The sequence below is a fragment of the Elephas maximus genome, chromosome 13, assembly GCF_024166365.1.
Source record: "Elephas maximus indicus isolate mEleMax1 chromosome 13, mEleMax1 primary haplotype, whole genome shotgun sequence".
In the NCBI taxonomy this organism is placed as follows: Eukaryota; Metazoa; Chordata; class Mammalia; order Proboscidea; family Elephantidae; genus Elephas; species Elephas maximus.
Window position 1 is genome coordinate 71,027,379 of NC_064831.1, and position 14,780 is coordinate 71,042,158.

General features: G+C 47.2%; 1 protein-coding gene across 1 annotated transcript in view; it reads left to right on the top strand.

The window, feature by feature from the left end:
* Positions 1-14,780, top strand: part of CEMIP (cell migration inducing hyaluronidase 1) — a 167,637-nt gene that overhangs the window by 129,932 nt on the left and 22,925 nt on the right. Inside the window, exons 13-20 of the mRNA XM_049852799.1 lie at positions 443-652; positions 7,946-8,151; positions 8,861-8,930; positions 10,477-10,605; positions 11,344-11,429; positions 12,435-12,566; positions 13,447-13,482; positions 13,564-13,719. Of these exons, the coding sequence (XP_049708756.1) occupies positions 443-652; positions 7,946-8,151; positions 8,861-8,930; positions 10,477-10,605; positions 11,344-11,429; positions 12,435-12,566; positions 13,447-13,482; positions 13,564-13,719 (1,025 nt within the window). The remainder of the gene's footprint in view (positions 1-442; positions 653-7,945; positions 8,152-8,860; positions 8,931-10,476; positions 10,606-11,343; positions 11,430-12,434; positions 12,567-13,446; positions 13,483-13,563; positions 13,720-14,780) is intronic.

Consider the following 14,780-nt stretch of genomic DNA (forward strand, 5'->3'; position numbering starts at 1 on the left):
GAGCCTCAGATGCTGGATGATGGCTCTTGTTGCCCAAAGGTCCACCCTAACCTGGATTCCCCAACCCTTCTAGGACATGCTTTTTGCCAGATTCATCCGGGCTGAGCTCAGGGTTATCCTGTCCCCATAAGATGCAGTGTTTTAGGAGGCAGTAAAGGAGGGTTGAAGCAAACACCAGCTATGACACAGGTCCTCCAGACCTCTCAATTCCAAACATTATTGCCTTGCAACTACGCTCTATCCTTAGTAGCCCCTTGCTTGCCTCCCTTGGTATACGAAGGGCCAGGCATCTCACTTAACCCATATGCACATAGAGAATATCTTTGATTCACTGAGGACCAGGGCTGGCGATTAATGAAACACTTCGAGGGCAACATCTCCTCCATTTTGGAATGTGAAACACCTCATGGGCTCCCTCTGACTCTCGTCTCTCCTCTCCCAGTTTGCACTGGGGTTCAAGGCGGCGCACTTGGAAGGTGTGGAGCTGAAGCACATGGGACAGCAGCTGATGGGTCAGTACCCGATTCACTTCCACCTGGCAGGTGATGTGGACGAAAAGGGAGGCTATGACCCACCCACGTATGTGAAAGAGCTCTCCATCCACCACACGTTCTCTCGCTGTGTCACCGTCCATGGCTCCAATGGCCTGTTGGTAAGCTCTTCCTTCCCAGGAAGCAAGGGTTCTAGGGCTCTCTCATCCCCTCAGCCCCTCCCCTCCATGCCAACCAGCTCATTGCTGGTCCCAGGCACTCTTAGTGCTAGAGAGGCATTTGGATCCAGACACTTAGTACAGAGCCACTGGGGGCTGAACCATCCTTAGCTCCGATTTTAGACCAGTGTTGACTGACAGCAGGTCACCAGTCAAACAAAAAGGAAAAAATAGTCTGCTCCTTAAAGGGCACCAGTTACTGAGACGGGTGAGTAGTTACTTTGCAGTGGCCTCTGGGAGTCCAGCTCCTGCTGCCCTGAGTTGGAGTGATGTGAAATTTGGTATTGTTCCATGGCTGTGGCGCGACCAACCTGCTCGCTGCAGACGAGAGGGATTGGGCAGTTTTCTGTGCTGTGGCATCAGCGCAAACGACTTGAGGTGGTAACAGCAATTGCCCCTTTTCTTCTGGTGAACCACGCGCTCCTTCAGAGCAAATGCTACTGGGGGAGATGCTCTCATCTTTCCTTCCCACGTGAGCTCAAATGTGGAGCCCAGACTCATGTCCTTGATTTCCATAGGCCCAGGGCTTTTACTGACTGATTGGAGTAAGACATGTGAGGGGGAAGGGATACATCGCAGGTCAGCACAGAAAACACCACAAAATAGAGGAACAGGACCCCTTTTCTTTCTTCTTCTTTTCTTTTCTTTTTTTTTTTTAAATAATATTGTGTTTTTGGTGAAGGTTTACACAACACTTTAGGTTCCCATTCAACAATTTCTACACAAATTGTTCAGTGACGTTAGTTACGTTCTTCACAATGCCTGAACATCACAATATTTTCATTCTGGTTGTTTGGTTTCCATTAATCTTGTTTCCCTTGCATTCTCATCTTTGTTTTGATGTAATTGTGGACCATTTGGTCAGGTTTCCCTTTTTTGAATAGTCCCTCAACAGACCCAAAGCTTTCCCTCAGATCTCAACACCCACCCTCAACATGGTTGTTGAATTCTTGCCTCTTTTGATTTTCCTTCCCCTCTCCCATCTCTTCTGGGCTGCCTTAGAAACTCATTTCTTTCCTTATTAGGTAGAGTAGTTTGGTTCTCAGTTTCCTTTCCCAGCTTCTATTTGCATATTCATAAATTCATTAAGACTCAACTAAACAAAACTAAATAAATGACCACTGACGCCTGACTCCAAGGCTTTTCTCTTTAGCAGCTCGAGACAAACAAAAAAACAGGTAGGAGCTTCCAAATTCCAGTCTTCCTTTAAACATGATCACATCTTTTGTCAAGTTTCTCACTCATATGAATTATATCACACAAGCCCCTTAGAAAGCAGAAATGGGTATAGTCAATTCCTGTTTGTATTTGTTTGCTTTAAACAGCAATTTCTTTTTCTTGCTTCATACCGATTGATGGTGGAAATCATTATGCTGGGGTGACCATACACCCTGGTTTGCGCAGAACAGTCCATTTTAGACCTGTTATCCCAGCAGAATTAGTAATAGTGCCCCTTTCACTCTCAAAAATGCCCTGGTTTGAACAATGAACTAAACGGTCACCCTAATTGAAGGAGTCACTGGGGGCTGTGGGTCTTCAATCGTTGAGCAGAGCTGAGGAATTTTCTCCTTCGTAATCACATGTCTAAACTCTACCTAACGGGAGCCCTTCCCCTCGTGGTGCAGTTGTTAAAGAGCTGGGCTGTTAACCAAAAGGTAGGCAGTTGGAATCCACCAGCCACTCCATAGGAGAATGATGTGGCGGTTGGCTTCCATAAGACTACAGACTTGAAAACCCTGTGAGACAGTTCTGCTCTGTCCTGTGGGTCACCATAAGTCGGAATCAACTCAATGACAATGGGTTTGGTTGAGAAACTCTACCAAACAGCAGTTGGAGATTTAAAATAGCTTTAAGGGGTTGTGTTAATGACTTCCAACCATTAACAAGGAAGATATTTAGAAGAAAAAAGAGAAAAACACAAGTTGTGCAGAGAATGACACATTATTCTGGTTAGCATGGTAGGCACCCGGTGGCCACCTGTAGGTCTATATGTACGCGTCAGTTTATCCATTTGCAACCTATCTATCTGTCTGTCTATCTAGCAATCTTAAACTGTGCCACAGCTTAAATATTTAATCCTTGGAAATATTCTAACAAGGAATAATTGTAGAATGTCAGAGCTGGAAGGGACTTTAGAACTCACCCAGTCACGCAGGGGACGCTCAGGCAAGTTACACGGCAAGTTAGTGGATGAACCAAGATTTGAACTTGTGTCCTCTGTTTCCAACCCAGTGCTTTCTTCTGCCTTATAGTGCTTCTCTTTTGACCCTATATACCTTCCATACCCCACTCCTAATGAGAAGAAACATAATCCAACATGAGAGTTCCCCCACTCCGTCCCCCCCCCCAGCACTGTTGGGTATTGACTGGCACTCAAGTTATGGAATCAGACAGACCGGATATCAAGTCTCTACTCTGTCTCTGCAAGGGAAGTGACCTTGGGCAGGTTTCTGAGTCTTAGCGTCACCTGTAGAAAGGGAATAATTGTTGTGATAAGGATTAATGAGATAATGCGTGTAAGCAGCAGTTTTTTTCCTTCCTCTCAGTGGGGCTTTTCCCTCTTTGTAGCACATTGCAAGGGTCTTAAGAGGGAATCTCTCCAGTATTTGTTAGAAAAAAAAAGAGCCCTGGTGGTGCCGTGGTTAAGAGCTCGGCTGCTAACCAAGAGGTCGGCAGTTCGGATCCACCAGCCACTGCTTGGAAACCTTATGGGGCAGTTCTACTCTGTCCTAGGGAGTTGCTATGAATCGGAATTGACTTGATGGCAACGGGTTTTTAAGTCATTATTTGGAGTCTCTGGGTGGTACAAACAGTTAACGGTGTTCAGCAGCTAACTAAAAGGCTGATAGTTCGAGACCACTCAGAGGTGCCCAGAAGAAAGGCCTGTGATCTACTTCCAAGAAATCAACCACTGAAAACCCTATGGAGCACAGCTGTACTCTGACACACGTGAGGTCACCATGAGTTGGAATCAACCGGAGGCAATTTTTTTTTTAATTCGTTATTCACTCCTGTTCAAAGAAGGGCCACCCAAAGTGTGGTCCAGACAGTGGGCAAGTGGCTGCATAAGATTGAGAAAGAGCTGTGGCTAGAGGCAGGAGGCCTGGGTCAGAACAAGTTTCCCCCACGAAGACACTGCATGCCCCCAGAAGCTCCATGTCTCGTCTCTGGACATCAGTGCCCTCCTCTGTAAAGTGACGACATTGGACTTGATCTCTGATGTCCCTGCTAGCTCCAGAAGCCTATGCTCCTTGCTTTTTCCTCCCATGTTTGTCTTTCTAGGCTATTTATAACCAACTTTCATAGCTCACTGGGAGAAAAGGAAGCAGCCCCATTAAATGACCTTGGTATTGACTGAAATGCTTATTGAGGATCTGAATAGGAGTCAAGATAACGCCCTTGACTCTTACAAAGATTAAGGGAGGGACGCTGTTCAAGAGAACAGAGAGCCTTTCCTGAACAGGAAAGTTCATACAGTGAATGGGCACAGTTAGAAAATTAAGGTTCCAATCCTGATTTTGTTTATACGGGTTGAGTGACCCTGAGAAAATCATTTAACTCCTCCGACCATTATTTTCCTCATCTCTATAAATAAATAAATAAATGATTAGGGGGTTCTGTGAGATTTAAGCAAGATTAAAAGCTATAAGAGCCAGCCCAATGCTGGGACATGGAGAGGCCTGTTTTCCAGATGCTTCCTGAGGAAGGCTACCTGGGTGTTGGAGAGTAGACAAGTTCTGTTATATGAAAGGTTCTGGAGGGAATCGGGGTGCTCACCCTAGATCAGTGCTTCTCAAAAGAGGGTGATTTTGTCCTTCCGCCCCTCCCTAGCAAATACTTGGCAGTGTCTAGAGACATTTTTGGTTGTCAGAACTAGGGGCAGGAGTGCTATTGTCATCTAGTGGATAGAGGCCAGAGATGCTGGTAAACATCCTACAATGTGCAGGGCAGCCCCTTAAGATGTTAACAGTGCCGAGGGGGGAGTTGTCTTTGGCTGGCATAAGGATTTCCAGGGCCTGGCATGCCGGTAAGGTCCTTAGGTGGCACAACTGACTTGCACTTGACTGCTAACCTAAAGGCCGGCAGTTCAGACTCGCCCAGCAGTACCACAGAAGAAAGACCTGGTGATCTGCTTCTGTTAAGATCATAGCCAACAAAATCCTATGGAACAGTTGTACTCCCTAATACATGGGGTGACCATGAGTTGGAATGGACTCTATGGCAGTGGGTTTGGCTTTTTTTTTGTCATGATGGTGGGTACATTAATACGTGTGAGTTGAATGGATGCCATTCAACTGGAGCTTGCCTTGCTTGTTGATGTCACTGGGAAGTCAGGACTCTTGGGTGGGCAAGAAGAAGGGAGGATTTCAGTCAGGACAAGTAAGGTGTTTCTCATCATCCTCAGTGTCCCACAGTGGAACAGGCGATCTCATGAGGTAATAAGCATTTCATCTCTAGGGTGTTCAGGATGCCGGTTTGTCAGGAACAGAGTCCAGCCCTGGACAGGGAGGAGGGGGCAGGGCTCAGGCTAGAGATCCTCTGAGGAGCTTTTAGCTCTAAGATTGAGGAGTTCATAGGGATTCTGACCCAGAAGGGGCCTATCTTAGTTTCCTAGAACTGCCTTAACAAAATGCCACAAAAAGTTGGTGGCTTTAAAGAGCAGAAATTAATTCTCACAGTTCTGGAGGCTGGAAGTCTGGATTCAGGGCTATGCTCTCTCTGTCAGCTCCAGGGGAAGGTCCTTCCTTGTCTCTTTCAGGTTCTGACTGGTAGCTGCATACTCACTGGATCCATCTGTCTTCCCTCTGCGTGATTGTTTCCATGTCTGTTCTCCACTTTCATAAGACAATGCTCAGAAGGGAACGGGATTAGAACCCACCCCACTCCTGTATAACCTTGTTTAACTTAACCGATGACAGAAGAAAACTTCTATTTCCAACAGAGTCACATTCACAGGTACAGGAGCTAGGACTTCAAGGTACCTTTCTGGGGGACACAATTCAATCCATATCAGAGACCGAAGATGGTAGAGTTCAAGTCCTCCGTTGTGTGGTAGGGAAAAGTGAGTTGCAGAGAGGCTGGGAGATTTGTCTAGGATCCCTGTACTGCTTCGATGCACCATCTAGACTGCATTCCAGGTTCTTTGACATCCATTGAAGAGCTGGAGTTTGCAGCCCTTTCTGGTTCTCTGCCTAGGGGTTGTAAATGTGGCAATGTCTAGCGTGGGCTGAGAAGACTACTTAGATTCATGGGTGAGGGCACAATGAGAAACGTCAGCACTAGTCTTAAGAAAAAGTCCACCTGGCTCAGCTCAGATGCTCCCTCCTGGCTGAAGCTCTCCCCACCACCCTTACCCACTGCTCTCGTTTCTGTATAATCCCTTCATGTTAAATCCTAGTAAGCTGTGTTCTTGTCTGAATCCTCCACCAAAGCAGGCACACATGGTCTCCTATCCACGTCTCCTCTTGGACCCAACCTCTCATGTCTGACGTTTTGTCCCCTTACCTACCCCATAGAGCCTTGGCCATAACATTCCAACTGGATGGGACTTAAAAAGCTGCCACTCCAGATATGACACCAGAAACACAAGCACAAAAGTCAATAGATAAATGGAACCTCATGAAAATTAAATATGTTTGTTCATCAAAAGACGTTGCCAACAAAGTGAAGTGGCAACCTAAGGATTGGGAGAAAATTCCTGGAAACCGTATATCTGATGAGGTTTAATATCAAGAACATATAAAGAATTCCTACAACTTAACAACAAAAAGATAAGCAACCCAGTCAAAAAATGGGCAAAAGACTTGAATAGACATTTCACCAAAGAGAATATACAAATGGCTGACAAGCACGTGAAAAGATGAATCAGTGTCGTTAGTCATTCCAAAAAACCAAACCAAACCAGTTGCTGTCGAGTGGATCCTGACTCACAGCGATCCTGGAGGACAGAGTACAATTGCCTCATAGGGTTTCTTAGAAGCAGCTGGTGGATTTGAGCTGCCGACCTTTTGGTCAGCAGCCATAGCTTTTAACCACTGTACCACCAGGGCTTCTCATTAGTCATTAGGGAGACAGATGCAAATCAAAATCACGGTGAGATTCTACTTTACCCCCACTAGAATGCTCATGATAGGAAAAAAAAACAGAAAATAACAGATGCTGGTGAGGATGTGGAAAAATTGGAATCCTCACCCATTGTTGGGGGGAATGTAAAGTGGTACAGCCACTGTGGAAAACAGTCTGCTGATCCCTCAAAAAGTTGAACGTAAAATTACCATATGACCCAGCAATTCCAACCCTAGGCATATACCCAAAACAGTTGAGAGTAGGAACGCAAGCAGAAACTTGTGTACCAAAGTTCATTGCAGCACTTTTCACCATAGCCAAAAGGTGGAAACAACCTAAATGTCCATCTACAGATGAGTGGGTAAACAAAATGTGGTACATACACACAATGGAATGTTACTCAGCCACAAAGGGACATGAGGTCCTGATACATGCCACAACATGGATGAACCTTGAAACCATGCTGAGTGAAATGAGTCACGAAAGGACAAATAATGTACGATCTCACTTATATGAAATATCTAGATTAGGCAAGTGAATAGAGACCAAGGTGTATTAGTGGTTACCAGGGGTGAGGAGGAGGGGGGGAAAGGCGAAGTTATAGCTTAGGGGGCACTGAGTTTCTATTAATGCGGTGGTGGAATAGTTCAGAAAAGTCTAATTATAACCGCTGCGCAATGTGAAGAATGGAATCCATGTCCTTAAATTATACATATAAAAATTGCTGAATTGGCAAATGTTTTGTTATGTGTATTTTTACCACAATTAAAAAAAAAGTCACCACTCCATCCCCTACCTTCCCCAACCCCAACACCGGTGGCAGGCTCATCTCCAAAGCCCCAGTGCTCCACACAGAGCCTGGTGTATAGCCGATGCTCTCGACATGTTTGCTGAGTGAAAGAATAAACCCGTTCCTGTGGAGTCAATTCCGACTCATAGCAATCCCGTAGGACAGAGCAGAACTGCCCCATAAGGTTTCCAAGGCTGTAATCTTTCCAGAAGCAGATTGCCACATCTTTTTCCCGCCAACTGGCTGGTGGGTTCAAACTGTCAACCTTTCAGTTAGCAGTCAAGTGCTTAACCACTTCGCCACGAGGGCTCTTTGAGTGAATGAATGAGCACATGAATAGCTGGATGCTGGATGAAATGTCCCCGTCTTGACCCTTGCAGATCAAGGACGTTGTGGGCTATAACTCTTTGGGTCATTGCTTCTTCACGGAAGATGGGCCAGAGGAACGCAACACCTTTGACCACTGTCTTGGTCTACTTGTTAAGTCTGGAACACTCCTGCCCTCCGACCGCGACAGCAAGATGTGCAAGACGATCACAGAAGACTCCTATCCAGGATACATCCCTAAGCCCCGGCAGGACTGCAAGTAAGCGCCTCCCTCTCCTCTGTGCCCATGCGCCCGCCCCAGGCCTGTGCCCAGGAGAGCTTTTGTGAGCTGCTCACATGGCTTTTCAGCTCATCCTTCCACTTCCGCACTCAGGGCTTCTGAGCCACTTGGACCTCACGGCCTTTAATCTGCTCTCAGCTTCTGGGAGAGGAGGCAAGAATGTGTCTTCTCCCTTCTCAGTTTGCCTCCTGTGCATCGCTCTTGTCCAAGGAGAACCACCGGTGGGGCAATTTCCTGGTGCCACACAGTGCACCTTTGATGAGAGGAAGGGGCTGCCTCATCGGCTGCCACTGTCTGAACACACAGGCCCCAACTTCATGGATCCATTTCTAGACATGAGAGAGAGTGAGAGAGCGAGCGGGAGAGAGAAAGTGCCAACCCTGAGAACCAGCTACTTTCCTGGGCTGTTTTGATTTACATTCATTTTAGAGTTAGTCTCAGGCTTCTCCCTCAAAGTGCTTCTTCCTGGAAGCGCCACACCTGGTTCAGCTTCTGATTATTTTAAATGCTTAAATGCAACACACTTTAACAAGAAAACTGGGTTTCAGATCAACAAATCAATGATTTCGTACATCTGTGATCAGGGGCTCTTCAAAGCAACATTAAAGTGTCTGGGCTGCGTCCACCAGGGCAGCAGCCTGAGAGCCCTTTGTATGATGCCATTCAATCTCTTGCCCCCTCCCCCTAGTGCTGTGTCCACCTTCTGGATGGCCAATCCCAACAACAACCTCATCAACTGTGCTGCTGCAGGATCTGAGGTGAGCGGAAATATCCCCTCTTTGGCACAAAGTAGGGATGGTGGTCGGGGTAGCAGACGGCTAAGGCTGACACCTGTCCTTACCTTGAAATGTGTGTGTTTGGAGCCCAAAGCCAAGGCGTCCATGCAGTCAGGCTTGGCTGGAGTGAAGAGGAAGAAACACTCAGACGAGGAGTCGGGTGGACTTGGTTTTAAGTGATGGCTCTGTCACTTCACAGTACTGATGGTCATGGCCCACTGAGTGCTAAGCACTTTATATGTCACAACTCATTATTAGAATTTAATTATTTTAGCTTAGAATGGTGCCTGAAATACACACTCGATCCTCATTATTCTTGGATTTCATGTTTTTGAATTTGCCTCCTGGCTAAAATTTATTTAGCGAAATAATACTCATGGTGTTTTTGTGGCCATTTGCTGACATGCCCATGCACAGGGTGGCATAAAGCTTGAGTCACCTCGTGTGTGGTTCCTGGTTGAGATCACTGTTCGCTAATTCATTGTCCCAAGGACTGTATAGAACATGTTACTGTTAGCTGCCGTTGACTGAGTCCCCAACTCAGGGCAACTCATGCACGATGGAGTGAAATGCTGCCTGGTCCTACACCAGCCCCGTGATCAGTTGCACAGCAGATTGTTGTGATCCATAGGGTTTTCACTGGCCAATTATTGGAAATAGATTGCCAGGGTTTTCTTCCTAGTCTGTCTTAACCTGGAAACACCACTGAAACCTGTTCAGCATCATAGCAGCATACAAGCCTCTACTGACAGAGGGGTGGTGGCTGCACACGAGTACACTGACCAGGAATTGAACCCTGATCTTCCATATGGGAGGCAAGAATTCTACCACGAAACTACCAATGACCGCTTTTACTGCGAATAACAAGAATTGACTGTATATGTTCTAAGCTAAAAATCATTTGATTTTTGCATTAAATTACCAGGTACCAAAAAAAAAAAAAAATTTTTTTTTTTCTTATCATTACCCCCAGCTGATTAGTGAGGAAGCAAAGGCAGGGAGAGCTAACGTGCCCAGGGGCACACACAGTGGGAAGGGGCGGGCAGGACACAAACATGGACATTCTGTCTACACAGCCTGTGCTCTTGCCACCCCCCCCCCGCCCCCCCGCAGCATTTTATCTTCAGTGGAACCCTGAGCAAGCCAGATATATCTGTAGAATGAAAAGTCAAGGCCACTAGTAGAACTTCCTGCTCTGAGCTCTGCTGAACCTCTGAAATCCTCCCATTAGCGTCAGGAGAAGGAGCCTAAACCCTGCAGTGACTGAACTCCAGCAGTTCAGAGCCCATGGCCATTCGAGTAGGACCCTACAAAGGGCTTTAACAGTCGGAGTGGGCCCCACGTATTACGTTTGCCTCATACTTTTCTCTGTATCCCTTCTGAACCTAGACCACATGGAGGTGTGTTTGGGGATGCGCAGTCCTGTCTGAGTGATAGTAGTTCATCTGCCTGCTATGTGGGCTGTTTGGTCACCCTGATAAGCTGGTGCTGAATTCTGTGGCTTTCCCCCTGTGCCCTCCCCCAACAGGAAACAGGATTTTGGTTCATTTTCCACCATGTACCGACGGGCCCCTCAGTGGGAATGTACTCCCCAGGTTATTCAGAGCACATTCCACTGGGAAAATTCCATAACAACCGAGCACATTCCAACTACCGGGTAAGTCTTTCCAGACTGCGCCTCGCTGGCCTGCCGGCCTGTTAGTTCCCCTGGCCCAGGCCTGCAGATTATTAGCACCGGGACAGACACTTGGCCGCAGCCAGGAACAGCTGCCATCCTGGCATGCGTCCTGAGAAAACGGGGCAGCCTTCCGAGGCCTCCAGGCCACTGGCCATTCACAATAATCTCTTGTGGCTGTTCTTGAATCGGCATGGACTTAGCATCTGGCCAGAGCCAAAAGGGGAAGGAGGTGCCTTCACTCAGGCTGACGTGAGGAGGGCTTCTCCTATTGGTGTCCCCTGAGCTGAGCGCCTGAGTTTGGTTTTGTCATTTACTTGGTGGGGGTGGGTGTAGTGTTGACTATGAAAAGTTGGTCTGACCTACAGCTAAAGAAAATCAGGACGTGGTTCTGAAGGAAGGCGCAGGTTGCATTCTCTCTGTTCCCTTTTATTTTGTTTCTTGAGACTTAGCTCTGTGGCCTTGAATAGGTGACTTAACCTCTCTAGACCTCAGTTTCCTTACCTGCACCTCAAAGAGGACACGTTACTAGATTCTATCTGAGCAACGCAGAATAGGGCAGGCTCTTCACCCCCACCACAGAACCTCTACTTCATTAATGCAGCCCAAGATCAAAGCTGGATTTTCTGGAGCATTCAAGAGTATGTAATGAGGCTGGGTATGAAAAAATGCCTGCAGTCTGCAACAGAAGGTAATGTGTCCCTGTGTCTCCTCCCCCAGGCTGGCATGATCATAGACAACGGCGTCAAAACCACTGAGGCCTCTGCCAAGGACAAGCGGCCCTTCCTCTCCATCATCTCTGCCAGGTAGCCAACCCTCAGGAATCCACAGTGACCTCTTGTCGCAGTTCCTTGCTCTCTTTCATTCATTCACCAAGCATCTGCTGAACAGTTACTTGTGCCCGGCATTGAGCTAGTTACTGGGAGTGTCACGGTGAACATCTGAGCAGGGCCAAGTGTGAATCCCAAAAGCGTAGGATTCAGGTTCCAGCAGCCAAAGAGAAACATGTTCCTAGCACTTTCTAGATCCCTCAGCAAATGCCAATACCTGGTAAGTCAACAGGGATGGCCAGGGCCATAGCAAGTTGTGCTGGGGTAAGAATATAAAGAGAAAAAGAAGGAAGGGATTTCACTATTAGGTAAGTGGGCAGGAACATGCAGACTGTGCCTATAAATACATCTGCAGCCCAGTTGAAGGCTAGGGGCTGCTTTTAAAAGGTTCTGTCCAAACCTCAAGGTAATTAGCAAAACCACTAGCCTTTAAAGAGATCAATTGCTTGGTCTTCATCAAAAATGGGTAATGCCAGTGACGTGATGCTGTTTATGGAAGACTTTCACCAGGCCAGACATCCGTGAGCATCAGGCTCATCACTCCTTTTTGTGGCTGAGGAGCTGAGGCCCAGAAAAGGCACCAGCTCAAGGTCGCCTCCCCATTAGCAGGAGAGCTGGGCGTCTCAAGACAACCCTCCCAGACCACATGAGCCGCATTTCATGTCTGGTTTGGCACTGACTGTCAGAGCTTTCCTCTGGGCTGTGACCCCTCCTGGGGAGGGCTCTGCAGTGGTGCTGGTGGACAACAGCAGATAGTGTGTGCAGCCTGCACAGAGCTGAGCCTGGAGAAGAGGCCTCCTCTTGCTTCTGAGATGAGCTCAGACAGTTCATTCTTGAGCCCAGGCAATGCCTACCGGTTTTTGCTTAGTTGGTGTCTTCCCATGCACTCTGCATAGAGAGAAACTCACAAAGCCCCAGAGGGAGTGGTCCCAGGAGTTCCCCCAAAACCGCTAACTGTGCTGTTCCAATGGTGTGTTCCAGATACAGCCCTCACAAGGATGCTGACCCACTGAAGCCCAGGGAGCCGGCCATCATCAAGCACTTCATTGCCTACAAGAACCAGGACCATGGGGCCTGGCTGCGGGGCGGGGACGTGTGGTTGGACAGCTGCCGGTGAGCTGGGAGCACGTGGGGTTCACACAAAGGGGGGTGACAGTGGGCATGAAGAGAGGAAAGTTGGAAAGAGTGAACAATATATACTGATTTTTGGTTTTCTGGGATTCCTAACCAGGTAGGGATATAGTATGATGTCAGCTAGTGACCACAACCGCTAAAACCAGCATATTGGCTTCAGCCTGCAATGCCAGGTGCTGTGGACCGTGATTTGCCTCTGAATAGTCACTGGGCTTGGCTTTCTTAAGGCCTTATGCCAATCCACAAAGGGAAGGAAGGAAACCAGCATGTTCTGAGCACCTACTATGTGCCAAGTGCTTGGTTTCATTTATCTTAGCATGCTTCTCAAAGATAGGAATTATTATCTCCATTTTAGAGATGACAAACTGAAGCACAGGTTAGTGAATTTTCCAAAGTCACACAACTCATAAGTGGTTGAACTGGAACTTGAAACTCTGGTTCATTGGACTCTAAGGTTCAAATGAAGAAGACAACAAACACTGAGTTCTGATGTAGAGTCCCCATAGAGATCCACTGGCCATTCTGAACAAGGGCCAGAAGGGACAGACAGCTGGAAGAGGTGGACTGGGAGAAGGAGGCACAAGGAGCCCAGGCTGCAGGCTGCTTACACAATGTAGCATCAAACACTGAGAGCCACCGGGCTTACCTTTTTCCCTCTGGAGTCAGAGAGTAAATAGTAGGTGGCCTAGAATATCCCCTTATTGTACAGAATGGGAGAGTCACAACTCCCTCAGCAAACCCTCTGCTTCCCCCACTCAGTATCCAGAGTAGGACTCTAAGGCAGGCAAGGGCCCTTCCCTCTGTGCCTTCACTGAATGAGGAATGAGAGAACATTCTGACTTTCTGCTCTTGTCCCCAGGTTTGCTGACAATGGCATTGGCCTGACTCTGGCCAGGTAAGAGCAACTGTCATTGTGTTTGGTCCTTTTGGAGAGGTTGTCTCTGGATATGTCATCTCAAACATCTTCTCTCTACAGTGGTGGAACCTTCCCATATGATGATGGCTCCAAACAGGAGATAAAGAACAGCTTGTTTGTTGGGGAAAGCGGCAACGTGGGAACAGAGATGATGGACAACAGGATCTGGGGCCCGGGTGGCTTGGACCACAGTGGAAGGACTCTCCCTATAGGCCAGTAGGTTTGCAAACATGGTGGTTTTTTTTGCTCTATGTGGCTTAACCTAGTGGCAGCAATGGAAGGAAAGATGCTAGGTGGTGATTTCTACCTCTTAAACATGACTTCCCTAGTTGTGTACCAGCCAGAGAAATTATTGAAGCAATGAAGATTAAAAAGGAGTTAGAGGAAATCTGGAATGGAAAGAGGGAAAGTTAAAAAACAAAACAAAAAAAACATTGTTGAGTATGAGTATGAGTCAACAGGGTGACATGGTCATCAAAACGCAAAATGTGGTCCTGGACTGCATTGATGGAAGTTCAGTATCCAGGATGAGGGACTGTGGGTCTCACTTTCCTGTGATTGCAGAATCCACTTGGAGCATTTCATCTCCCTCAGACCATGGGAGGTGACAGAGTCAGGTCAAAGCACACGTAAAGTAGAAGAACTAGGAGGATGACAAAACCCAAAGCTAAGTTACATGCAGATTGAAATTTCCAACCAGGAGATGGGAACATGCTTGGGAAGACAACGTGGGAGGTGTCGTCACATATTCTCAGGGCCCCCATGCACACAAAATGTAGGATCATTCTACATGGGTCCTAAAAGACAGATTTAGCTTGGTGTAGGAAAGATTTTTCTAGAAGTCAGACGTGTTCAACAACAGAATAGCAGGGCTGTCTTGAGGAGTCATAGGCTCTCAGTTGCTGGAGGAGTTCAAACAAAGGTTGGATGACAACCATGTGGTTGGAGAAGGCAGTAAGAGACTTGGAGAGTTGATGAGCTATCATCATGATGAGCAAGTCAGTTCCTCGGAAAACCACAGCCTAGGTCAGTGGTGAGGGAACTTTCTCTACCTTCTCATGGTGGTTCTGCTCAGATGAGAAGTCAAACCAGACAGCAAGGCTCTAAGCCAAGAACAACATGGTGGTCCCGATTCTCCTAAAGCCAAGATCAGCCCTTCCTGTCCTCCTTTCTCTAGGAAAATATAATTAATGCTACTATGGTCAGGACACAGACATACTCAGGCCTGCAACCCCCAACCCAAGTGGACATTTATCTCTTAAACGGTTTTGCAAAGG